General features: G+C 40.7%; 2 protein-coding genes across 4 annotated transcripts in view; both read left to right on the top strand.

The window, feature by feature from the left end:
- The window catches only part of LOC130105983 (uncharacterized), a 257,444-nt gene that overhangs the window by 60,810 nt on the left and 169,975 nt on the right, over positions 1-26,659 (top strand). The gene's annotated exons all lie outside the window — the stretch shown is intronic.
- Positions 3,573-25,758, top strand: LOC130105978 (zinc finger protein 271-like). Its single transcript, XM_056272175.1, has 2 exons — positions 3,573-4,099; positions 24,234-25,758. The coding sequence occupies exons 1-2, from the start codon at positions 4,066-4,068 to the stop codon at positions 25,655-25,657; spliced, it is 1,458 nt and encodes a 485-aa protein (XP_056128150.1). The 5' UTR covers positions 3,573-4,065; the 3' UTR covers positions 25,658-25,758.

Here is a 26,659-nt window from a genome sequence, read left to right as displayed (position 1 = left end):
ATCTATTAGAAGAAGTGATGAAAAGCAGTATTTCCCCACCACTGTAACATTAGGATCTAGAGGAGGTAAAGAAGAGGAGATATGTTGAAGCAATCTAATAACTCCAGATGGCATCAAAAACAATAGCAGATTCTTTAGGGGTAATGGGAAAGTTAAAACGACTAAGGAATTCTTCATAGTTGAATAAATGGCCATTTGCGTTTAATAACTGACTCACAAGCAAAATATCAGCCTCAAACCAGCGCTGGAAGAACAGAGATTTGTTTTTATACAGATTATCACGGTTATTCCATTTAAAATATTTATGAGGAGAAAAGTTGTGCTTGTATATCAGAGACCAGGCGAGAAGGATCTGCTTATGAAATTTAGATAATTTAGCTGGTATTTTTTCAACATTATAATTAAAGCAATACAAATTTTAAACCACCAAATTTGGAGAAAATATAATGTGGAATGAATGGATTTTTGAGAAAGTGTTTGGCCCAATTCATTTTAAGAGTGTTATTGAATGTAAAGTCAAACATATTGAGGCCACCATCTAAATAAGATTTTAAAACAACAGATTTCTTGATATAATGTATGCCATTTTCCTTATGAAATTAAATAACATTTTCTTTGTGTTTTCTCCATAATAGGGGAAACATTACATACACTTCTATCAATTTGATTTTTACAGATACCTAGATAAGATATCTTATCTTTAATTGGAATATTATTAATTATAGTTAGGTTACAATCTTTAATTGAAAGTAGTTCACATTTAGACAAATTCAAGAAAAGACCAGAAGCTTTAGAGAATCTCTCAACAGTGCAGATTGCATAATAATAATATATTATTCTCATGTTATTCCCAAATCTTCTCATGAATTTACCAATATCAAATTTGAGTAACTCCCAATTATTACTAAAAGAGCGTTCCCTTACAGCTTTTTTCCAATAATGACTAATGAAATAGTTCAATTTTAGTCTAACGGTATTATGAGATAATAGAGAACTATTTTATAATTTCCAATGTGATGATTTACTAGAATTTAAAGCGCTAACAGAGTGTTTAATTTTTATAAAAATAGCCTTATGGTCAGTTAGGGGTGGTGGAAGAATATCAACAAAAGTACTATGAATGTCAATAGATTTAGAGATCAGCCAAAAGTCTATACGAGAGAGGTGAGAAGCAGCCTTGTTGCTCCAGGTAAAAGCTTTAGTATAAGGGAATTTGGTCCTCCAGACATCATCAATCACATCAAGTCTCTCCATGAATTGAATAAACTTTGAATTAAGTGATGAGGGTTGACCAGGTGGCCATTTATCAAGAACACTGTCAATTGCAATATTGAAATCCCCATAGGCCAAGCAAATACTTTGGAATTTTTTTCAGCCAGTATAGTAGTCTACTTTCTATAAACTCAAGAAAACTTGCTTTCTCAGACCTTGAATTAAAACCTTAAATATTGGCCAAAATAATAAAAGTTGAATAAATAAAAATAAAAGTATTTTGGCGCGTTTTCGATCATTTACAGTTGCTGCTGATGACGTCACCGCTCGCTCGCGGCGTCTCTTCCGTCATTGAGTTTCAGTGCGCATGCGCTGCGAATAGCGCCGCGCTGCTGAGGCGGGATGGATTTCAGTGAACGAGAACGATTAACATCACTAGTTTCAGCGTCGAGTCTTCTGAGGCGAGGAGAGCAGTTCACGGTATTTCTCATATTCACACAACCATCACACACACTTTATACAGTTTGATTAAGCGACAGGCTCATTTCTGTATTGTTTTCATCGATCACAGCGATACTTGTGCGTGTTTTCTGGCGTCTTCCTCCTGAAATACACATTTAGTGCAGCAGCAGCGAGCCTGAGGAGAATATGTGGAGTTCATTCAGACCTGAGAGATTGTGTGTTCGTTTGTGTTCGTTTGTGTGATTGTTTCGATGTTTGAAGTGAGAACTTTTTTACTGAATGTCAAGTCAAAAGTCAAAGTTTGAGATCTGTGAGTGGAATTGATAGGAATCTGTTGAATGACGGACACATAACTCGGTTTTGTATAACGTTGATTCTTTACTGGAGAACTGGATTAATCACATGTAGTTTTTGGACCAACTAACCATTGTACAGGTGTCGTGTCCTCACTACGGATTCCCCAACAGTACATGTTCTACAGAATCGATCACAAGTGTCATTATTAAAATATACTGGAAAAGATATACTGCTAAATACTTTACATTGAGCCATATTAAATCAATAAATACATTGATTGATCGAACATGACTGTTAATTCACTTTGATATAGAACATTATAATGTTATATGTAATCTTTCTAAGTGAAGAGAAGGATGTGTAAAGGGAAGGAAGTGGGGGACTTTACTCTGTGGGCTGTGGAGACAAACGGCAGTGTGTGTTTGTGGTGTCCAGAAGTATCTGAGGTTCTGTTTGTCTTACAAAGCAGAACATTTGCTTGTCCAGAAAAAAAATTAGATATGCTTTGACATATTTAAATCTGCATATTTATGATATTTGAACCTTTATAATGGATATTTGAATGATGCCTCTTACTGAAATATGTTGTAGAAAAGCCATCAAAAATCACATCGTTTTATACATATTTTGAACTATTTGATGCGCCATTATTCGGATGACGTAAAATGGTTGCACTCCGTGAGCTACTAGCGCTATCTGTTGCTATTTTTACCACAATACGTCTCGAATTAGGCCACGTTTACACATGGCTGGGTATTTAGAGAAACGAATATTTCCCCCTCCTCCGTTTTCAATAATAACATTGTGCACACACCCGCATAAATACGCCGCGAGCGCCATCATATCTATGCCAAACCTATGGGGGGCAGTGTAGGGAGAAGGATAAAGCCATGCAATCCGATCAGAATCCTCAGAATCGACAAGAGAGAACCTAAAACCCCGTTTCTCCTAGTTGACACGACAACAGATAACCGGCGTTTTCAGAAATCTCCACTTTGGCCGGAGTTTTTAGAAATAATCGTTTTCTGTGATAAAAACGGGGTTTTCGTGTAAATGAGAGGCCAAACCGCAGGGACATATCTGCGTTTTCCCTTCGTGTAAACGGGGCCTTAGACGAATAAAATACTGACATGATGACCACAGCTACTGAAAGAGCGTACAGGTGGCGATGGATATAAGTATGGGTTTAAACCAAATGCTGTACCATGAATTTTTTCCCCACAAGGAGTGTAAACGCCACAGCTATCGAGGGAAATCCGCGCTAAGGAACTTCTCTAGCGGCCGCGAGTCATGATTAGTGTCGGCATGTTGACATCCTGACAGATAGCATCTAATGTTCCTTGTTTCAGCTGTTTGTAAGCTATTTTAGTAGCTGTGGTCTACTAAAAGACTCAAAGGCATCAAGGCTAAAGTAGAGAGAATAAAGTTTTTATAAAGTTTTTTCGTCCACAGGTATCTTCCCATGCTTTTCTCATCCTATTATTGCTAGGAAAGCAATCTTACATTGCTTCTCTTGTTGCCTTTTGACTGAAAATGACAACTAAAAGCCACACAATGTGGTATCGTATCAGTTTTTTATTTTCTGTAACGCTGAATCGTTCAGATGAAGTCACGGTTATGTGTTTCTGTGAGAAGCGTTACGGTTCTTCTATGATCTTTGTTTGGAACTATTTTCGCTGCTGAAATGGAACAAAAACAGTCAGTGTCTAAAATGTAAGTGACTTAGGCCAATATTCATTACTTGTTACGTTCCACGTGTGTTTTTGTATTTTTCTTTTCTCATTCATTTATATATTTTATTTTGGCAGATCAGCTCCTCCCACACTGGAATACATCATCAGTAAAGCTCCTCCCATTGCAATCACATCATCAGTGAAGCTCCTCCCACTGCAATCACATCATCAGTGAAGCTCCTCCCACTGCAATCACATCATCAGTGAAGCTCCTCCCACTGTAATTCTCCAAGAAATGCTGTAAATTCCCATCAGCTACAAGTGAAGACGAGCATTAAAGCTTCAGGAAGAGCTGAAATCTGCCAAGACTGAGTTTATTAAAGAGGACAGTGAGAACACGAGTGATCCAGAACCCTGCAGAATGAAACACACTGAAGATCCTGAAGAACAAAGAGGTTGGTGTTTATTCCTCATTCATTCATGATGCTGGAGAACATTCATGTTAGAAACATTCAAGCACTTCATCACATTTAGATAAACAGTTCAACTATGAAATGGTACAGAATGTTCTGGGTTTTTCTTCAACAAATGGTCAGTAAAGGGAGATTTGAGACATTTTTATATTGATCGTCAACCTCAGATCGAACTAAATACTATTTTAACTTTTATTTTATATCTGGTTCCCAATTTGCAACAACGTTACCAGAATTTTAGTCATTTTCAACATGGTTTACAAAATATATTTTTTTAGGAATAATCAGTAAACACTAAGTCACTGCTAAAGTTGTATTTGTCAAATATAATATAAGTTATTCATAGTTATAGTCAGAGATTCTTATACAGTAACTTTGGTAACAGGGTTGATGAATACAGTCAATGCTACAGTTTGTGTAAAAACTGAGACAATGGCTTGAGATTTGTCTTCCCATCTTCCCAATCATGTGTCCTCTTGTCTTCCCATCAAGTAGCAGAAAGAGCCCAGATGATAATAATTAATAAGAGAATATGTTTTAGCAAAGCGAGCATGCCTAATGCAGGGCTCAACATAAAAAAAATCCCCACTGGCCCTGCAAGAAATATAAGGAAAAGCACTTTCCCATTAAACTGTATTTATTGTATACATTAGGATTAATCAATGCAGCAAAGGGAGTACAGGAATTAAGAGAGAGGCATGCAAAAATAACCAAATTGTCTTTGTAACTATGAATGGTTATTGCCGTATATATTATCTTTCCTGCAATGAAAATAGGCTCGCCAACACGGAGAGAATGTGGTTTTCACAGGGATTCCACTTTTCCTCCTTTCAAGTCTCACGCAGTGCGCAGACGCACTCGGCCTCTCTCTCTCTCTCTCTCTTGCGCGTGCGCGCAGACACACTCGGCCTCTCTCTCGCGCGTGCGCGCAGACACACTCGGCCTCTCTCTCTCGCGCGTGCGCGCAGACACACTCGGCCTCTCTCTCTCTCTCGCGCGTGCGCGCAGACACACTCGGCCTCTCTCTCTCGCGCGTGCGCGCAGACACACTCGGCCTCTCTCTCTCTCGCGCGTGCGCGCAGACACACTCGGCCTCTCTCTCTCTCTCGCGCGTGCGCGCAGACACACTCGGCCTCTCTCTCTCGCGCGTGCGCGCAGACACACTCGGCCTCTCTCTCTCGCGCGTGCGCGCAGACACACTCGGCCTCTCTCTCTCGCGCGTGCGCGCAGACACACTCGGCCTCTCTCTCTCGCGCGTGCGCGCAGACACACTCGGCCTCTCTCTCTCGCGCGTGCGCGCAGACACACTCGGCCTCTCTCTCTCGCGCGTGCGCGCAGACACACTCGGCCTCTCTCTCTCGCGCGTGCGCGCAGACACACTCGGCCTCTCTCTCTCGCGCGTGCGCGCAGACACACTCGGCCTCTCTCTCTCGCGCGTGCGCGCAGACACACTCGGCCTCTCTCTCTCGCGCGTGCGCGCAGACACACTCGGCCTCTCTCTCTCGCGCGTGCGCGCAGACACACTCGGCCTCTCTCTCTCGCGCGTGCGCGCAGACACACTCGGCCTCTCTCTCTCGCGCGTGCGCGCAGACACACTCGGCCTCTCTCTCTCGCGCGTGCGCGCAGACACACTCGGCCTCTCTCTCTCGCGCGTGCGCGCAGACACACTCGGCCTCTCTCTCTCGCGCGTGCGCGCAGACACACTCGGCCTCTCTCTCTCGCGCGTGCGCGCAGACACACTCGGCCTCTCTCTCTCGCGCGTGCGCGCAGACACACTCGGCCTCTCTCTCTCGCGCGTGCGCGCAGACACACTCGGCCTCTCTCTCTCGCGCGTGCGCGCAGACACACTCGGCCTCTCTCTCTCGCGCGTGCGCGCAGACACACTCGGCCTCTCTCTCTCGCGCGTGCGCGCAGACACACTCGGCCTCTCTCTCTCGCGCGTGCGCGCAGACACACTCGGCCTCTCTCTCTCGCGCGTGCGCGCAGACACACTCGGCCTCTCTCTCTCGCGCGTGCGCGCAGACACACTCGGCCTCTCTCTCTCTCTCGCGCGTGCGCGCAGACACACTCGGCCTCTCTCTCTCGCGCGTGCGCGCAGACACACTCGGCCTCTCTCTCTCGCGCGTGCGCGCAGACACACTCGGCCTCTCTCTCTCGCGCGTGCGCGCAGACACACTCGGCCTCTCTCTCTCGCGCGTGCGCGCAGACACACTCGGCCTCTCTCTCTCGCGCGTGCGCGCAGACACACTCGGCCTCTCTCTCTCGCGCGTGCGCGCAGACACACTCGGCCTCTCTCTCGCGCGTGCGCGCAGACACACTCGGTCTCTCTCTCTCTCTCTCTCTCTCTCTCTCTCTCTCTCTCTCTCTCTCTCTCTCTCTCTCTCTCTCTCTCTCTCTCTCTCTCTCTCTCTCTCTCTCTCTCTCTCGCGCGCAGCGCGCGCGCAGACACACTCGGCCTCTCTCACTCGGATTCCATCACAATATCTGTCTCAGGGTTCGAGTAGTATTGTTAACCCAGGGCTCAGAGATGGACTTTTGATGTTTTATTCTCAATGGCGCTATATCATCTAAAATAGTACTGCAGATAGAATCAAATTTATAAAGTAGTTCATCCTGGTTCAATTCTGGTGAAGCAAATTCAGGATAATTAAAGAGCTCCTCAAAAGCTTCAGCAAAGGTAGTAGAGGTAGCATCAGTGATTCTCAGTGTCTTCACGCCAGTATTACAGAGATTTACACTCACCTAAAGGAATATTAGGAACACCATACTAATACTGTGTTTGACCCCATTTCGCCTTCAGAACTGCCTTAATTCTACGTGGTATTGATTCAACAAGGTGCAGAAAGCATTCTTTAGAAATGTTGGCCCATATTGATAGGATAGCATCTTGCAGTTGATGATCTTAAGTGTGCCAAGAAAACATCCCCCACACCATTACACCACCACCACCAGCCTGCACAGTGGTAACAAGGCATGATGGTTCCATGTTCTCATTCTGTTTACGCCAAATTCTGACTCTACCCTCTAAATGTCTCAACAGAAATCGAGACTCATCAGACCAGGCAACATTTTTCCAGTCTTCAACTGTCCAATTTTGGTGAGCTCTTGCAAATTGTAGCCTCTTTTTCCTATTTGTAGTGGAGATGAGTGGTACCTGGTGGGGTCTTCTGCTGTTCAAGGTTGTGCGTGTTGTGGCTTCACAAATGCTTTGCTGCATACCTCGGTTGTAACGAGTGGTTATTTCAGTCAAAGTTGCTCTTCTATCAGCTTGAATCAGTCGGCCCATTCTCCTCTGACCTCTAGCATCAACAAGGCATTTTCGCCCACAGGACTGCCGCATACTGGACGTTTTTCCCTTTTCACACCATTCTTTGTAAACCCTAGAAATGGTTGTGCGTGAAAATCCCAGTAACTGAGCAGATTGTGAAATACTCAGACCGGCCCGTCTGGCACCAAAATTGCTTAAATCACCTTTCTTTCCCATTCTGACATTCAGTTTGGAGTTCAGGAGATTGTCTTGACCAGGACCACACCCCTAAATGCATTGAAGCAACTGCCATGTGATTGGTTGATTAGATAATTGCATTAATGAGAAATTGAACAGGTGTTCCTAATAATCCTTTAGGTGAGTGTATAGCCTAGTGTTAAGTGCTAGAGGCATACTGAATGTGATGGGATTATGATCAGAGAAACTATGATCGCATCTCAATTTCACTCAGCAGTATCACATGATGTTCTTAAATCTTCCTGTTATGGCTCCGTGTCGTGAATTGAAAGCGCTTCAGACGATTCAGTGCGTGAGGAACTGAACAGAATATTCAAACTGATTCGTGAACCGATTTAGACAGATCTGCCAACCTGTTTGATGAAGTGTTTGAACAGAATCGACTCATTTGATTCATTTATAAATTGAGCATTGCGCATGCCCATAAAAAAGATACAGCACGCTTGGAATAAACTCATTTAACAACATGTATTGCATTTAAAATAAAGTAACGAGAGGAACGTCGCCCAACCAGAGTTTCCGCTAGAAAAAAATGGTAACGGTCAAAGTGACCGGCAGAGGTTTCGTTTAACGGACATTTTGATGATATGCCGGTCAAATATCGCCTCTTAATTAGTCAAGTTGAGGAAAACTGGAGGCAGGCTATGTAACTTAAAAAATGACATAATCAGGCCGTATAGAATGCAACATGTTATTATTAGCCTAACTTTCAAATAGACGGAAAAAAACATGAACGTCCGATTGGCGTCAATCAACACAAATGGTTTTTTACTATGGTTTCACACACATTCACTTTTTGAAACATTGAGGCACGGATGCACCTAATACAAATAAATAAAACATCTCCAGTTAACTAGCAGATCATTAATTTAGTTCGCTATTAAATAAGAGATCTAGCGCTAAAATCAGTTGTTTTTGAAATCAAGCTGAGCGCTCGTGTCCGCTGCTATCAGTTGCAAGGACGACGCGCTGTTGCGCAATCTTCACTCGGACGCGTGTTTCAATCTATAGCCGTTGCGGAGACTCTACACAGGCGAAGCACTGCTACTTGGGCGCAGAGATATCACGCAACACCTGAAATAAAGCTTGCCACAAAGAACAGGCGAAAGTAATGATTATGCATGAAACATTTGAATTATTGATAAATTGATAAAGTTGACGATGCAGACTGGCATTAGTGAACGCGCCTAGAGAGAGAAATGCACACTTCATATGATTGTCCACTATATTTGCTTCTTATTTATTAATCCAGGCAAATTTGTTGATGAAACATTGATTAAAATGAAGATACAATTTATACAAAATGAAATAAACTTTAAAGAAAGGCTTTCTACAAAACAAAACTAAATAAGTGGTCAAAATCTGACCCATTCCAAATGTTTTCCGATATATTGGTCATCTTATGATCCTATCTTACTCATCTCATGCGGTTCCCTTTTCATATAATCAACATAGATGAAATAAGAAATAACAACATTATATTATTTATAAATATGAAACGTATATTTAAGTTTTTTAACTTATAATAAGCGTCACACCGCTCCGCTTTGCTCACATGCTCTGGTGTGTAGCCTAATGCATGTGTGCGTGCATGTGGTGGAGGGGTGCGATTTTCGAATAATAATCAACCCAGCGCTCTTCGAATATTATTTTTGCTTGAAAATTTCATTTTGTATAAATTGTATCTTAATTTTAATCAATGTTTCATCAACAAATTTGCCTGGATTAATAAATAAGAAGCAAATATAGTGGACAATATAATCAGGACACACGCGTGCACATTTCTCTCTATAGGCGCGTTCACTACTGCGAAGATGGCGAGTCTGCATCGTCAACTTTATCAATTTATCAACTTTATCAATAATTCAAATGTTTCATGCATAATCATTACTTTCGTCGGTTATTTGTGGCAAGCTTTATTTCAGGTGTTGCGTGATATCTCTGCGCCCAAGTAGCAGTGCTGCGCCTGTGCTTCCAAACATGCATTTGCCCACCTATAAAATGTAGGGGAGACCGTGAATAACCCCAATTTAAATAAAAAATGGTGGAGTGTTCCTTTAAGGCTAGCCTGCCTGGGCCTGGCCATATCTGAAACGTCTCACTCAATCGTTCGTTGCTTAGGTCTATATTACAGCAGTTCTAGGCGTGCGCTTTATTTGAAATGCTGCATGCGATGTTGTTTGGTTGCGAAATGCGAAAAGTGGGTATCAGTTTCGATGATGTTTTAGTCAAGTTTTAGTCGACAATAGTTTTAGTCAAGTTTTAGTCGACGAAAACAAAAAAAGGTTTTAGTCAAGTTTTAGTTGCCGAAAACGCAAACAGGTTTTAAACAAGTTTTAGTCAATTTTAGTAAAAAAAAAAAAAAGTCTTTAAAAAATAGAGAAAATAAAATGCGGCTGTGTCAAAATTGGTATCAAGTTCAAAAATAGAAAGAAATAAAGGTGCCACTTTGCGATCTGTTAAAAAAAGAAAAAAATAGAAATCCATTTGGCAAGACAGGTCTATTTATCCCTGCATTAGTGGCTGCAATGAGCCTGTTTTGAATTGCACAATTTCTCAAAAGTCATGCTCTATGTTCAGCTGAGATCTGTACTTTGTTTTCAGTGAAACTGAAACAGCTGAAAAGCCCATCTCACAGAGATATGATGTGGCAAAGAGAAGAAGAATGCACACAGCTCTCTGCCTTTAGCCTACTTAAAAACGTGATATATATTTTTTTAAATAGATAAAATAGACATAACATACTGTGTTTGATATGGGATTAAAATGATGGGTAGTGTATGGGCAGTGTATAAGATATAAACTAATGATTAATTACTTTAATATTCCTTTGTTCCGATCAGAGCATGTGAGCGGAGAGCGCATTTCTCATTATCCCTCCGCTCGCTCATTCAGCTCAGGGTCGCGCGCTCAACACAGAATGGCCTGCTGGTTCGAGAATATGTGGAATAAGAGCTGCCTCCGACTAAAGTTTTTATTCTAGTCGACTAGTAGTTGTTCATTTAAGACATTAGTGGACAAATCGCCCTTTTATATTAATTTAATTACTTAAATAGGCTCTAGCCTACGGGATTGAGCGTTATAGCCGCAGTTAAGCGCACGACCGCACGCATAAAGCTTGCCACAAAGAACCGGCAAAAGTAATGATTATGAATGTGTAAAAAAATAGCAAGGAGACATTTAATTGTTTATTAATAAACGGGTGTTTTCGGTGTCGCTGCAAAGATGAATTTGACGACGCGGACTCGCCATGAACGAATAAAGATAAAAAGGCATAAAACGGAAAATTTCCTCCCGTTTTGGAGGAGACCTGTCACGCCAGTGGGGCGCGCCCCACAGCTTGAGAACCGCTGGATTATACTGAAACTGAAAGTATGTCCATAAATCATCTCGTCGTTTCCGAACACCAAGCCCGTTTATTGGTCCTTCGAATATGTGTGGTGAGTGACTAGCCGCAGCCGCAGGCGTGTTGTTGTGTGGAATCTGGTGCGCGCGCGGCATGGGTACCCAAAACAATGATAGGAAGCTGCAGCATTGCTGATACTTTGCTAGCTCAAAGCAGACAGATTCCACGCAAAATAGGCAGAAATGACATGCATTGCGAACGTCAGACTTATAGTGATTTTCGTTCCGTCTCGTCTTGTCAACGAAAACTCGAAAACGTCTCGTCATGTTTTAGTCACCTTAGAGCCATTTTTAGCTAGTCATCGTCGCGTTATCGTCATAAAAAAAAAGTGCGTCAACGAAATCATTTCGTTATCGTCATCGTTGACGAAAACAACATTGCTGTAGGCGTGGCGTCAATCAAATATACTACACATTGGAATTGCGCGGAAATATAACGATATTCGAAAAAGCTGTTTTATGATCCCAACCCAACTTTGAGAATAGATTAACGGCGATATTTTTTTTATTGCCCGATAAGAGTCTCACGTTAACGCAGCACATTAACGCCGATAACGGCCCACCACTAGTCCGAACATTAGGAAACTGATACATAATAATATAGAATTACTATATAAGATGTATTGAAGCTCGATAAATGGACAACAATATAAATAAAAGCAACAATTAAGAATTAGCACTATGCACTTCTCTCTTTTGGTCAGTATACAAAAACTTCTCGGTTAACATAATGTTGTCTACAATTAGCCCTAAATCACACTATTTCATATTTATTTATTATAATGTATTCAATAAACCAAACTCCAGTGTTACTCATCTTACGAATTATTAACAAAGGAATTATTTTGACCCTCACAAAATAAAAAGTGGAAAGAGATAACAAGTGAATTCAGGCCTACCTCATGTTGCACGTTTGCACTTTTTGAGAAAAACAATGGCACAATAAAAACAGATTTTTCAGATCTATGTCCAAGATTGAAGATATTAGATCTAATAAATCCCCTCCTTTGACTTTTCTATCCGTTTCCTCTTGAGTGCTCTGTTTTTAATCAGTTCGTGCCGGTGTCTCTTGTCTCACTGAGGGAGATCTTTGTTAAAATGAAATTATCCCCATCTTGCATGGACATTGTCCCTCCACGTCTTTTAAAGGACTCATTTGAAGCTATTGGTCCTTCTGTTCTTGCGATTATTAATAGTAGCCTGGCCTCGGGAGTTGTACTTAAGTCTTTTAAACATGCAGCAGTGAAACCAGTAATCAAGAAGTCTAACCTGGATTCATCAGTCTCTGCTAATTTTAGACCCATCTCGAAACTTTCATTTCAAAATGTTCATTTCTGTCGAAATTACTGGAGAAGGTTGTACTTGGACAATTGAATACATTCCTTGATCTACATGGTATCCATGAAGTGTTTCAGTCTGGTTTTAAGTCTCTACACAGTACCTCTGTACTAACGACTCACAAATGATTTTCTTTTATCATCCGATCGTGGTTGTATCTCTCTATTAGTGTTACTCGATCTTAGTGCTGCATTTGACACAATTGACCACAACATTCTTTTAAATAGACTAGAAAACGATGTTGGCATTAGTGGAATTGCACTAGCATGGTTTAAATCATACTTATCAGACCGTTATCAGTTTGTAGCAGTAAATGAAGAGATGTCTTATCGATCACAAGTTCAGTATGGCGTACCACAAGGCTCAGTACTAGGACCGCTGCTGTTCACTCTGTACATGCTACCCTTAGGAGATATCATTAGGAAACATGGAATTAGCTTTCACTGTTATGCTGATGATACTCAGCTGTATATTTCTTCAAAACCTAACGAAACTTACCAATTCACAAAATTAATGGAATGCATAGCTGATCTAAAAAATTGGATGACTAGTAATTTCCTACTACTAAATTCTGAAAAAAAAACAAATTCTAATCATTGGACAACAACTTCCACACGTAATAACCTAGAATAGGGCTGGGCGATATGGCCAAAAAAAATTATCACGATCATTTTTCTATATCAAGTCAAGTCAAATATATTTATATAGCGCTTTTCACAATACAGATTGTATCAAAGCTGCTTCACAGTATCAATCAAAACAACTTAATAGTGTTTGTTTATTACTGGAAAAAGACATCCAAGTTTGGTAGAGCTGATCAGTGGTATGATGGGTCATTTAATTTGAATATCCCCAACTGAGCAAGCCAAAGGCAACAGTGGCAAGGAACCGAAAAACTCCAAGTGACCCGATGGTGTCCTAGAACTCCATCAAGTGACCCAATGGAGAAAAAAAATATCCTAGGAATGACCAGAAGCGTCGAATTTAGTGATCTTAAAGAGCGCAATGGATTATAGGGCGATAGCAGATCCGTTAAATAGACTGGAGCTAAACCATTTAGAGCTTTATCTATATCTAGCTATATCAGTCGATATCGATAATTATCACGATAAATGTCAAATCTTTATTTCTTTCATGTTTAACTCTCTGGGGTCGGCGGTCTCGCCGGCGATACCAGCTCACTTTTTTCCTTATCAGTGCAAAAGAGACTCAAATTACTCTGTTAATTTTGATCTTACATATAAGTGTTGTACATCATTCGATCCTGTTAAGTTTGTATTTTTTTTGTGGAACCTCATAATAAAAACAAAGTGTTGTGCTTTTCGCCTAATAAAGAAAAATAAACATGATGCGCGTTCTGCGTTCTCACTGTCAGTGAAGTCCATTCTGAAACGCGTCCGAAAAATCATCTGTAACTCTGCAAATACTCAGTCAAACAGGTATACAGGCACACAGGCATGAAGCCTGAATTATCTTCTTTTAAATGAAGTAATTTATATAAAAAAAATTTTTTCTCATTTTATGTAATCTGTACGAAAAGAGAGAGATGATAGTCGTTCTCGTCTCAGCTCATTAAAGTTAATTTGACCACGCCCACGGAGCGCGCGCTCTATTCAAACACAAACGCTCTGAGGCGATCCACGCCCACACCAGCTGGATAACCCACCGAAAGAGACTCATATTACGATGCTGTGAGGAATAATAGTACTATCTTAATAAGGCTTAAAAAAAAATTTAGTTTGGTTCCGGTTTCCGACCGACCCTGTCAATTTATGTGCGACCCAAATTTATTTTATGAGCTTGGGGAACAAATAATAAAAATTAAATAAATACACAAATAAAAAACTGAGGCGAACTATAATTTACGTTTTTGTACAGCACGCAAAGCAAGATGCCTGTTGTCCTCCAGCAAAACAAACGAGGTAACTTAGCTACATGGTCGTTCACACATCGTTCGTCAAACTGAACTATAATACATATACAAGTATTATTTTATTTTTTTGTCATTAAGGACACTTTTATTCATATACGCACACATACAAATGCATGCATTCATAGGCACGCACACACCACATGATGAGTTACAGAGTAACCTCCATCCGCCTCCCAAGTTTCATTAAAAATCATCCCAAATCCCAATACCCTCTTCTGCTGTCTACCACTTCTTTCGCCATGTATTTGTTCGTTTCTTTTATTATTTTATGCAATCCAAAACACTCTAACCTGCCGCGCTTCGTATCTCCAGAGCCCGTCTAACTTGTCCGCGACAAATGGATTTTTGAAGGACAAGTAAAAGAGAATTTTACTTGCCCGAACGGACAAGTAGCCTGATTAGAACATCAATAACAAACAAAAAAATAACTAGGGAATCACTAAACCGAGAGAATGATTCTGATTTTATTACATTTATTGTAAGTTGCGATCGATTGTGGATAAAAAATGTATTAGCCTGCTGACGGTGAGGTGCGCTGTTGACGCTGGCGCAGCCTCTCGAGGAGAAATCTACACACATGAGCGCAGCACACACACACACAGGTTAACAACATACTGCCTATAAAAAATCTAAATGTGGAGTTTCTATATTTTAACATATGTGTTAAGCAGCCTCAATTATTTTTCCTGAACACCATCACGATTGAAAATGTGACATTGATTTCCTACAACAGTTCAATAAACAGTTAAAATTAAGTCACTTACATTTTAGATGAAATATTGGCTGTTTTTGTTCTGTTTCTGCAGCGAAAATAGTTCCAAACAAAAATCACAGCAGAACCACGGCGCATCTCACAGGAACACTCATCCTGTTTTCATTACTGAATGATTCAGCATTTTGACCGAATCGGTTGAGTCAAAGATTCAATGACCCATTCATTTCATCTGTCTCATTCTTGAATGAATCAACCGTTTAAACGAATCGTTTGAATTAATGAATCAATGACTCACTCATTAATACGGCCGCCTGCCGCCACCTATTGGCAGTTTAGTGTTTATAAGTAGCCTATACTTCTTTCCGATGTTTCTTATTTGTACATTTAAATCAATTTCATAACATTATTTTATGCAATTGTAATTTTTCAGTGTAAATTATTTAATTTGATCAGCCCTACCTAGGGTAACAGTATGCTTGATCTTACATTTTAAATTCTTAAATTTGATCAATAAATTCAATTATTTAGAATAAGACGACACTGTAGGGCATTTAATAAGATTGGGGGAGGGGATGCCCTTCAAAGGTGCAGATATTACAATATGCCAATTTAAATATCAAAGCTGATTGAACACTGATGAGAACATTGCTTCAGAATAAATAAATTTAAAAATTAAAAAAAAATCCGGACAAGCAACTTTTTTACTCTGACAAGTGAATGACAGATTTACTTGTTTGGAGGGCAAGCATATGAAAAGGCTTAAGGTCGAGCCCTGAATAATTTCCTACCTATCCCTTGCTGCTGCCACTAAAAAAAAAAAAAAAAAAAAAAAAAAAAAAAATTCCCTACCGACCCATGACCTTAACTGACAACAAACCAGAACCAAACTTTTTTTTTTTTTATGCCTAATAATCCTGGAAAAAATTACCTCAGAAGTAGGCTACAGGTAGTTTCATTTGGAGGAGCAACGGATCCAGCCGAGGAAATAGGTACATTCTTTATTTTCAAGTGCTTTGTGCTAATCGCGATATGGAATAGTGTCTGTAAACAAAAAGACTTTGTGCTAATCGCGATATGGAATAGTGTCTGTAAACAAAAAGACTGTTTGAATCGCGTTTTTGTGTGTGAATGAATGAACAGCTTTTACCTAACTATATTCCAATACTGAGATGAGTAAAAATCGACTGAAATATGTTGAAATAAAATATTTTTGTATAAGCAACGTATTAAACTACAAATTAACATTAATATTTCCTAATCATAAAAACGATATGTTACATATGAAAGACAAGATGTCGTTTTTACTGTAAAATACTGCCACATCAAATAAGCTTGTTGCTAAGATGTTATTATAGTGTTTGTTCGATTGTAAGCTATATTCAAACTAATTAATCCGCAACTGTGAAATATGTATGATAAAATGTATACTTTAGTATATAATACAAAGAAAGATTACATTTGAAATATAGTTAAAATTTTAATTGTTGTTGTAATTGTAACATTTTATTAAAATAGCAAAAATATATGTAGGCTACATATAAATAAATCTTAGGTAAATCTTAAAAGCTCAATATAAGCCTTCTCTTTAAATTATTTGTATTGCGTTTTATTAGTGACACATTTGGGATACATTCCCAAACTTTCTGTAAAAACAGTATGATAATTAACTGCACAATTACTAGAAATTTTTACATTTGATATTATACAATTTGCAAGCACAATTTGAAAAATAAATAAATAATTGGAACTGTGAACCAATTTTGTATTATATAGGCATATATATATATATATATACACTCACCGGCCACTTTATTAGGTACCCCATGCTAGTAACGGGTTGGACCCCCTTTTGCCTTCAGAACTGCCTCAATTCTTCGTGGCATAGATTCAACAAGGTGCTGGAAGCATTCCTCAGGGAGTTTGGTCCATATTGACATGATGGCATCACACAGTTGCCGCAGATTTGTCGGCTGCACATCCATGATGCGAATCTCCCGTTCCACCACATCCCAAAGATGCTCTATTGGGTTGAGATCTGGTGACTGTGGAGGCCATTTTAGTACAGTGAACTCATTGTCATGTTCAAGAAACCAATTTGAAATGATTAGAGCTTTGTGACATGGTGGAAGTAGCCATCAGAGGATGGGTACATGGTGGCCATAAAGGGATGGACATGGTCAGAAACAATGCTCAGGTAGGCCGTGGCATTTAAACGATGCCCAATTGGCACTAAGGGGCCTAAAGTGTGCCAGGAAAACATCCCCCACACCATTACACCACCACCACCAGCCTGCACAGTGGTAACAAGGCATGATGGTTCCATGTTCTCATTCTGTTTACGCCAAATTCTGACTCTAACATCTGAATGTCTCAACAGAAATCGAGACTCATCAGACCAGGCAACATTTTTCCAGTCTTCAACTGTTCAATTTTGGTGAGCTCTTGCAAATTGTAGCCTCTTTTTCCTATTTGTAGTGGAGATGAGTGGTACCCGGTGGAGTCTTCTGCTGTTGTAGCCCATCCGCCTCAAGGTTGTGCGTGTTGTGGCTTCACAAATGCTTTGCTGCATACCTCGGTTGTAACGAGTGGTTATTTCAGTCACTGTTGCCCTTCTATCAGCTCGAACCAGTCTGGCCATTCTCCTCTGACCTCTGGCATCAACAAGGCATTTCCGCCCACAGAACTGCCGCTCACTGGATGTTTTTTCTTTTTCGGACCATTCTCTGTAAACCCTAGAGATGGTTGTGCGTGAAAATCCCAGTAGATTAGCAGTTTCTGAAATACTCAGACCAGCCCTTCTGGCACCAACAATCATGCCACGTTCAAAGTCACTCAAATCACCTTTCTTCCCCATACTGATGCTCGGTTTGAACTGCAGGAGATTGTCTTGACCATGTCTACATGCCTAAATGCACTGAGTTGCCGCCATGTGATTGGCTGCTTAGAAATTAAGTGTTAACGAGCAGTTGGACAGGTGTACCTAATAAAGTGGCCGGTGAGTGTATATTGTCATTGCATTCTTGTGGCTCAGTGACACCTGAATGAAAGGGTCATTAGTATGCAGCCCCATTATGCGCTCATTATGCGGGCCCATTGTCTTCTCAGGTGTGAATCACAGCAGGTCACACCCCTGCGCATATTGCCTTTCCAAACAAAAAGTGTCATTTTTAAATTTAAACCAATCTATTGTTTTATGTGAATGATAAGGCAGGATGATTTTCAGATCATTTTGAAGAAAAAACTCTAGGCGACAACATCCATTAGTCAAAAGTCTTGTGGACACATATTTAGTATGTGTTTTGTGGCCTTATTTCAGAAACTTTAAGTTTTAGTTTTTTCAATAACCACGCATAAACAATATTCTCTCAAAAATACAAAAATGTACATACATGTTGATAACACATTATGGTAGCCCTGTGTGTGCTAAATAGAGTGTAATTACACCTTTGCCAGTAATATGTTTATAAGCAACTGAAAAAAGCACAAATGTCAGAGTATGTCAAAACATCTCAAGGACCCCAAAAACACCTTGGACCCCAGAGGGTTAAAGGCAGATTTTTGCTCCTATGAAAGTTGTAGAAACCAGTGTTAATTGTGGTTTTAAACTACTCTTTATTGTCAGAACATATCATGACAAACACTTGCCAAACATGAGAACATTTCACAAATCTGAGGTAGAACATTCAAACATTTGTCATTTTTTCCTTAACAAAATAAATATCTGAATAGAAAAATATTTCTTCAGCACAGTTTGCAGTGCAGGCTGAGGCTGCAATATTCAAATTACATGTTTTGTCTAGAAATGCATATTTGACAGTGAGTTGACAGTAAATCTGCATCCTAACTCAAGCTAATACTACTATGTTAACTTTGTTCATTAACAAAAACAGTAACATCTGTTTTTTTAAAAATGTAACGACCACATTTTTATTTGGTAAAATGTAATATTCATTTCTGACGGTTTGAGTTTTATTAAAATGAACCATTGGTCATCCAGTTTAGATCATGATAACCACAGATAAAGCCAGGCATAGCCTAACGTTATAACTTAGTACCTCACTATCATGGCAAAATTTAACTTTATGGTTTCTATGGTATTTGTATGAAAAACAGTAGCCTAGTTAAATACATTATTAAATACTGTAATTATATTCCATTAGGCATTTAATACATTGTCTACATTAATAATATAATACAACTCAAAATGTATATCCCACATTTCGTGGTGCAGTTAATATTACTAGGCTAACGTAACGTTACAGTAAATCCATGGTAAATTGATTCAGTATCAATTCAGATTCTGACTGGATCGTTGCGCACAGTGTTTCTCCTGTTTGACAGCGTTGTTTCATCTGTCTTTAAACTTTAAACTAAAATTCAAGAGCTTCTCACTGGATCGAGTCGTGAGCGAGGCCGATCAGAGTAAACGCGCATCTGCTCTAGTGAGCGACACGATCAGAAAAATATATCTAAATTACGCCATATGGTCTCATTGACAAATGCGGAACAATTAGTTCAAGCGTTCATGACCTCAAGGCTAGATTATTGTAATGCTCTACTGGGTGGTTGCCCTGCACGCTTAATAAACAAACTACAGCTGGTCCAAAACGCAGCCGCTCGAGTTCTTACCAGAACCAGGAAGTATGACCATATTAGCCCGGTTCTGTCAACACTGCATTGGCTGCGATTAAGCTGTATGCTCCGTCAAGAGCGCTTAGGTCTGCTGACCATTTGCTTTTAGTTGTCCCACAGGTAAAGCTGAAGAGCAGGGGTGAAAGAGCATTTGCAGTAGCAGGACCGAAGCTCTAGAATAGTTTGCCCCTGTACATCAGACAGGCTCAAACCCTTGCTGTTTTTAAATCTAATCTTCAAACCTATTACTACAGTCTGGCAGTCTATGTGAGAGTTGTTTATTCTTTTTTTTTATTTATTCTTGTGCTGTTGATTGTATGTATCATTGATGTAGGATATCCGTGTACAGCACTTTGTTAAACACTTGGTGTTGCCCCGTGGTTACAAAGTCCCTCGTTCAGCAGGGGGTTTTTGAATGATCATGTCTTTTATTAAACCACTTTGACAGTGGTGTGAGCTGTGGGTCGCCTATTGTGACCTTTTATTTTTTGGCGTCGAGACATGGACGCGGGAAGTAGGGGTGCTGCAGGTGCTGCAGCACCCCCTGTTGGCAAACTGTGATGACAATCAAATGATAGCTTATACATACACTCACCGGCCACTTTATTAGGTACCCCATGCTAGTAACGGGTTGGACCCCCTTTTGCCTTCAGAACTGCCTCAATTCTTCGTGGCATAGATTCAACTAGGTGCTGGAAGCATTCCTCAGGGAGTTTGGTCCATATTGACATGATGGCATCACACAGTTGCCGCAGATTTGTCGGCTGCACATCCATGATGCGAATCTCCCGTTCCACCACATCCCAAAGATGCTCTATTGGGTTGAGATCTGGTGACTGTGGAGGCCATTTTAGTACAGTGAACTCATTGTCATGTTCAAGAAACCAATTTGAAATGATTAGAGCTTTGTGACATGGTGGAAGTAGCCATCAGAGGATGGGTACATGGTGGCCACAAAGGGATGGACATGGTCAGAAACAATGCTCAGGTAGGCCGTGGCATTTAAACGATGCCCAATTGGCACTAAGGGGCCTAAAGTGTGCCAGGAAAACATCCCCCACACCATTACACCACCACCACCAGCCTGCACAGTGGTAACAAGGCATGATGGTTCCATGTTCTCATTCTGTTTACGCCAAATTCTGACTCTAACATCTGAATGTCTCAACAGAAATCGAGACTCATCAGACCAGGCGACATTTTTCCAGTCTTCAACTGTTCAATTTTGGTGAGCTCTTGCAAATTGTAGCCTCTTTTTCCTATTTGTAGTGGAGATGAGTGGTACCCGGTGGAGTCTTCTGCTGTTGTAGCCCATCCGCCTCAAGGTTGTGCGTGTTGTGGCTTCACAAATGCTTTGCTGCATACCTCGGTTGTAACGAGTGGTTATTTCAGTCACTGTTGCCCTTCTATCAGCTCGAACCAGTCTGGCCATTCTCCTCTGACCTCTGGCATCAACAAGGCATTTCCGCCCACAGAACTGCCGCTCACTGGATGTTTTTTCTTTTTCTCTGTAAACCCTAGAGATGGTTGTGCGTGAAAATCCCAGTAGATTAGCAGTTTCTGAAATACTCAGACCAGCCCTTCTGGCACCAACAATCATGCCACGTTCAAAGTCACTCAAATCAACTTTCTTCCCCATACTGATGCTCGGTTTGAACTGCAGGAGATTGTCTTGACCATGTCTACATGCCTAAATGCACTGAGTTGCCGCCATGTGATTGGCTGCTTAGAAATTAAGTGTTAACGAGCAGTTGGACAGGTGTACCTAATAAAGTGGCCGGTGAGTGTATATCTCTGGTTGTTGTTTCTGTTCCACAACATTTTTTATGTCATGTTTGGGGTGTGGGATGAAGAGAGGGATATTTTTAGTAATTATTTAATTAAAAATGATTTAATTTATCTTCAGTGTGTAGTATTGGCCAATCAGGTGTCTTGACGCGAATCACGCGATTACGATTCAGCCTACGCAGCACAAAAAAACACCGTCTAAAAAACTGCTAGTGATATAACGTTAGTCTATATCAATATCAGCGCTATAGCAATATAATTGGTTAGCTCATGTCAGAGTTTATCAGCCGAACTCCAGAGCGCAAATCTACCTTTGGTGTACCAAAATCATCGTAAGGTAGAGACACGGTGTCTTACCTATCTGCGTCTTTTTCCTGCCGCTGTGCAGGCCCAGATGGTAGCCTATATGATTGTGATTAGCATGCCTATTATAAAGAAACGAACCTTTTACTATCATGTCCATTGATTTTGATTAATATGCGCGAGAGAGAGAGAGCAAGACAGCGCTTGTGTTGTGTGAAGACGTGAAAGAGAGTGCGCGCGTCTCTCTCTCTCTCTCTCTCTCTCTCTCTCTCTCTCTCTCTCTCTCTCTCCTTGTTTGCGCCCTGTCAAACTACACTCACCTAAAGGATTATTAGGAACACCATACTAATACTGTGTTTGACCCCCTTTCGCCTTCAGAACTGCCTTAATTCTACGTGGCATTGATTCAACAAGGTGCTGAAAGCATTCTTTAGAAATGTTGGCCCATATTGATAGGATAGCATCTTGCAGTTGATGGAGATTTGTGGGATGCACATCCAGGGCACGAAGCTCCCGTTCCACCACATCCCAAAGATGCTCTATTGGGTTGAGATCTGGTGACTGTGGGGGCCATTTTAGTACAGTGAACTCATTGTCATGTTCAAGAAACCAATTTGAAATGATTCGAGCTTTGTGACATGGTGCATTATCCTGCTGGAAGTAGCCATCAGAGGATGGGTACATGGTGGCCATAAAGGGATGGACATGGTCAGAAACAATGCTCAGGTAGGCCGTGGCATTTAAACGATGCCCAATTGGCACTAAGGAGCCTAAAGTGTGCCAAGAAAACATCCCCCACACCATTACACCACCACCACCAGCCTGCACAGTGGTAACAAGGCATGATGGATCCATGTTCTCATTCTGTTTACGCCAAATTCTGACTCTACCATCTGAATGTCTCAACAGAAATCGAGACTCATCAGACCAGGCAACATTTTTCCAGTCTTCAACTGTCCAATTTTGGTGAGCTCTTGCAAATTGTAGCCTCTTTTTCCTATTTGTAGTGGAGATGAGTGGTACCCGGTGGGGTCTTCTGCTGTTGTAGCCCATCCGCCTCAAGGTTGTGCTTGTTGTGGCTTCACAAATGCTTTGCTGCATACCTCGGTTGTAACGAGTGGTTATTTCAGTCAAAGTTGCTCTTCTATCAGCTTGAATCAGTCGGCCCATTCTCCTCTGACCTCTAGCATCAACAAGGCATTTTCGCCCACAGGACTGCCGCATACTGGATGTTTTTCCCTTTTCACACCATTCTTTGTAAACCCTAGAAATGGTTGTGCGTGAAAATCCCAGTAACTGAGCAGATTGTGAAATACTCAGACCGGCCCATCTGGCACCAACAACCATGCCACGCTCAAAATTGCTTAAATCACCTTTCTTTCCCATTCTGACATTCAGTTTGGAGTTCAGGAGATTGTCTTGACCAGGACAACACCCCTAAATGCATTGAAGCAACTGTCATGTGATTGGTTGATTAGATAATTACATTAATGAGACATTGAACAGGTGTTCCTAATAATCCTTTAGGTGAGTGTATGTGTCTAACGCATCAGTCTCAGTCATTCTACTCTACAACACTCACCGATCAAAAAAGGCTTTGGCAGCCGCCAAAAAGCGGACGATCCGACGGGTTTTAGAAGATTAAATACAACCCGAAACTAAAAAAACAGACCCGGCCTCTATTTGAAACCGGCCTTTATTTACCCAAACCTGTCGCCACACCAGGCGTGTAAAAGTGACAGGCGTCTATTTGGGACTCGGCTATTATTTGAAGTTTTACGGTGTAAAGATCGTTGCCGTGCTTGCATCACTCCCTTACTCCTCCTTATAGTCCCCATGGCCACTTGGCCTGCGTGAATGCAAATGGAAAAAAAAAAAGGTTTTGAGGGAGAGTAGTAATAATTCGTTACATTTATATAGCGCTTTTCTAGGTACTAGTAATTAATAGATCTGTTTAGAAGTGGACTTTTCCTATAACCACGTTCCTGTAATTGCTTGGTCACGCACGCACGCACCCCCTGTCGAAAATGACTTCCCGCGTCTCTGCGTCGGGATGAAGTGAAGGAAGTGCCATCCTCAGATGGGCCTCCCTTTACAGTATGAATGGAAGTCAGTGAAAGGAAAAGTCTAGTGTGAACGGCCATTAATAATTAAAATGTTTTTAGTCAAATAAATATCAATCTCAAAGTTGGTGTCAAAACATGGCAGTATTGTATATTTTAATTAATGTTAATATCATGTTAGATAATTGTGTCATTAATCAAATATATTTAATAATGTTTTAAAAAATAATAATTGGAAGATACATTTTCCTTATTTATGGAAAGTTTCGATGACACCTAATCAATTTATAAAAAGCCATGCAATTATCATGATATTTTATAGCAGTTGTCTACTTTCTACATTACATCAGGCCTTACTTTCATCTCCTTTCACTTTATATTTCTTTATTTGAATTATTTTGATGTACTGAAAATTAAATGTACTATTTTTTCAGACCTGATGGAAGATAGCGAGGAGAGAGAAGAACTGAGTGAAGAGGAGGAGGAACATCATGTCCAACCTGGAGGAAAACCTTTGAGTCGCTCAAAGACTAAAAAGACATTTTTAAAGAAAAGACGAGCCAAGAAATCTTTCACCTGCACTCAGTGTGGAAAGAGTCTCACAAGCAAACAAAGTCTTGAGCATCACATGAGGATCCACACCGGAGAGAAGCCGTTCTCATGTGATCAGTGCGGGAAGAGCTTCAGTCAATCAGCAAACCTTAATCTTCACATGAGGATCCACACCGGAGAGAAGCCGTTCTCATGTGATCAGTGCGGGAAGAGATTCATTCAATCAGCAAACCTTAATGTTCACATGATGATCCACACCGGAGAAAAGCTGTTCACATGTGATCAATGCGGAAAAACATTTCTTAGGTCATCAGACCTGAAGACACACCTGACAGTTCACACGAAGGAGAAGCCGCATTCATGTTCTGTGTGTGGAAAGAGTTTTTCACTGCTGTCTATTTTACATAGACATGAGAAAACTCACACTGGTGTGAGAGAGTACATGTGCTTTGAGTGTGAGAAGACTTTTACTACATCGGGCAATTTAAAACTGCACCAGAGAATTCACACTGGAGAAAAACCTTACAAGTGTTCACACTGTGATGAGAGATTCAGTATGTCATCATCTGTGAAAACACACGAGAGGATCCACACTGGAGAAAAACCTTACATGTGTTTACACTGTGACAAGAGATTCAGTCAGTCATCAAATCTGAAAACACATGAGAGGATCCACACTGGAGAGAAGCTGCACACTTGTGATCAGTGCGGGAAGAGATTCAGTGACTCATCATCCCTTAAAAAACACATGATAATCCACATCGGAGAGAAGACGTTCTCATGTGATCAATGCGGAAAAACATTTTTTAGGGCATCAAACCTGAAGACACACCTGACAGTTCATACGAAGGAGAAGCCGCATTCATGTTCTGTGTGTGGAAAGAGTTTTTCACTGCTGCAATCTTTACACGGACATCAGAAAATTCATACTGGTGTGAGAGAGTACATGTGCTTTGAGTGTGAGAAGACTTTTACTAGAGCGGACAGTTTAAAAAAGCACCAGAGAATTCACACTGGAGAAAAACCTTACGAGTGTTCACACTGCGACAAGAGATTCAGTGTGTCATCATCTCTGAAAACACACGAGAGGATCCACACTGGAGAAAAACCTCACAAGTGTTCACACTGTGACAAGAGATTCAGTCGATCAGCACATCTGAGATCACATGAGAGGATCCACAGCAGAGAGAAGCTGCACACGTGTGATCAGTGCGGGTCGAGTTTCTCTTTTAAAAGTCACCTGAAGCTACACATGAAGATCCATACAGTGGAGAAACCACGTAAACACAGTCTGAGATCACGGTAAGTAGTTTATTTTCATGTGCTGAGCAACAAAGTCTCTTCTGTGTAAGTTAGCCACACATCACCCTATAGCCAAATCTCTCCTCTCCCCCTATAGCCGGTGTGTGGTGAACACAGGACACTGTTGATTAATTGATATCTACAGTTATTAACTTGTTCAAACAACAGGAGTGTCTAATTTTTCAGTTCAGATCAATGCAAAAAACAAAAACAAATTCACTCTCTGACAGTAGGTGGTGCTTATGTAAAAGCAGAAATGCAGCACTATACAGGGCTCTAGACTGAGAGTAAATTGTCACATTTTGTGACCTTTTCAGCTCAAACCAAAAGATATTTGATATTTGTTATCAGCTCAATTCCAGATGTTCTGATCTAAAGATACTACAGCTTTTGATGACAGGCACCATTGTGCAGTCAATGTATCAAAATGAGCCTGAGAGTGAAATCTTTAATAGACTAAAACAACTTCGTGATCTGCTGGGTTGTAGTCCTGTTGGATGGGAATTGATATTCAATCGGAAACAGAGTACTGAAGAATCGTTTAAGACGCATGCAGAAAATATGTTTGAACTTTTTGAGGAGTATTCTGGAATTAAAGGTGTCATCCACAACAGTGTAATTGTCCTTGAATTCCTGCTTACAAATGAAGGGCCGCGTGTACAGCAATCACTCATGTGTGGTGCTTCTCCAGCACAAAATACATTCAAAGGTATTGTCAGCTGGGTAACAAAAATTGAGTCACGCAAATACATGGTGAGGTAGCTGTGAAAGCCTCACTGTGCCAAACTGAACAGATTCTGTAATTCCTGTCACAAAACAGGCCATACAGAGGAAAAGTATGCATCAATGCATCTAAAACTAACTAGAAAAGCTAACAACTTTGGCCACTCAAGGCCTTCAGCTATTAGCGTCATTTGCTAGTCGGCTAGCAGTCCATTAGCAAATAGCTTAATAGTTTAACATCTTAATTTAATTGAACCTGTCTGCATTTTCAAAATTGTATTTG

This window comes from Rhinichthys klamathensis, unplaced genomic scaffold (assembly GCF_029890125.1).
Source record: "Rhinichthys klamathensis goyatoka isolate OS25496 unplaced genomic scaffold, OSU_Roscu_1.1 h1tg000331l_1, whole genome shotgun sequence".
Lineage (NCBI taxonomy): Eukaryota > Metazoa > Chordata > Actinopteri > Cypriniformes > Leuciscidae > Rhinichthys > Rhinichthys klamathensis.
This window is presented reverse-complemented; position numbering and strand designations above follow the sequence as displayed.

Bases quoted from the DNA above. Each gene is read 5' to 3' on its own strand.
- LOC130105978 (XM_056272175.1), top strand. From the start codon at position 4,066: ATGAAACACACTGAAGATCCTGAAGAACAAAGAG. The intron at 4,100-24,233 runs GTTGGTGTTTAT...CTATTTTTTCAG, and splicing joins AGATCCTGAAGAACAAAGAG to ACCTGATGGAAGATAGCGAG.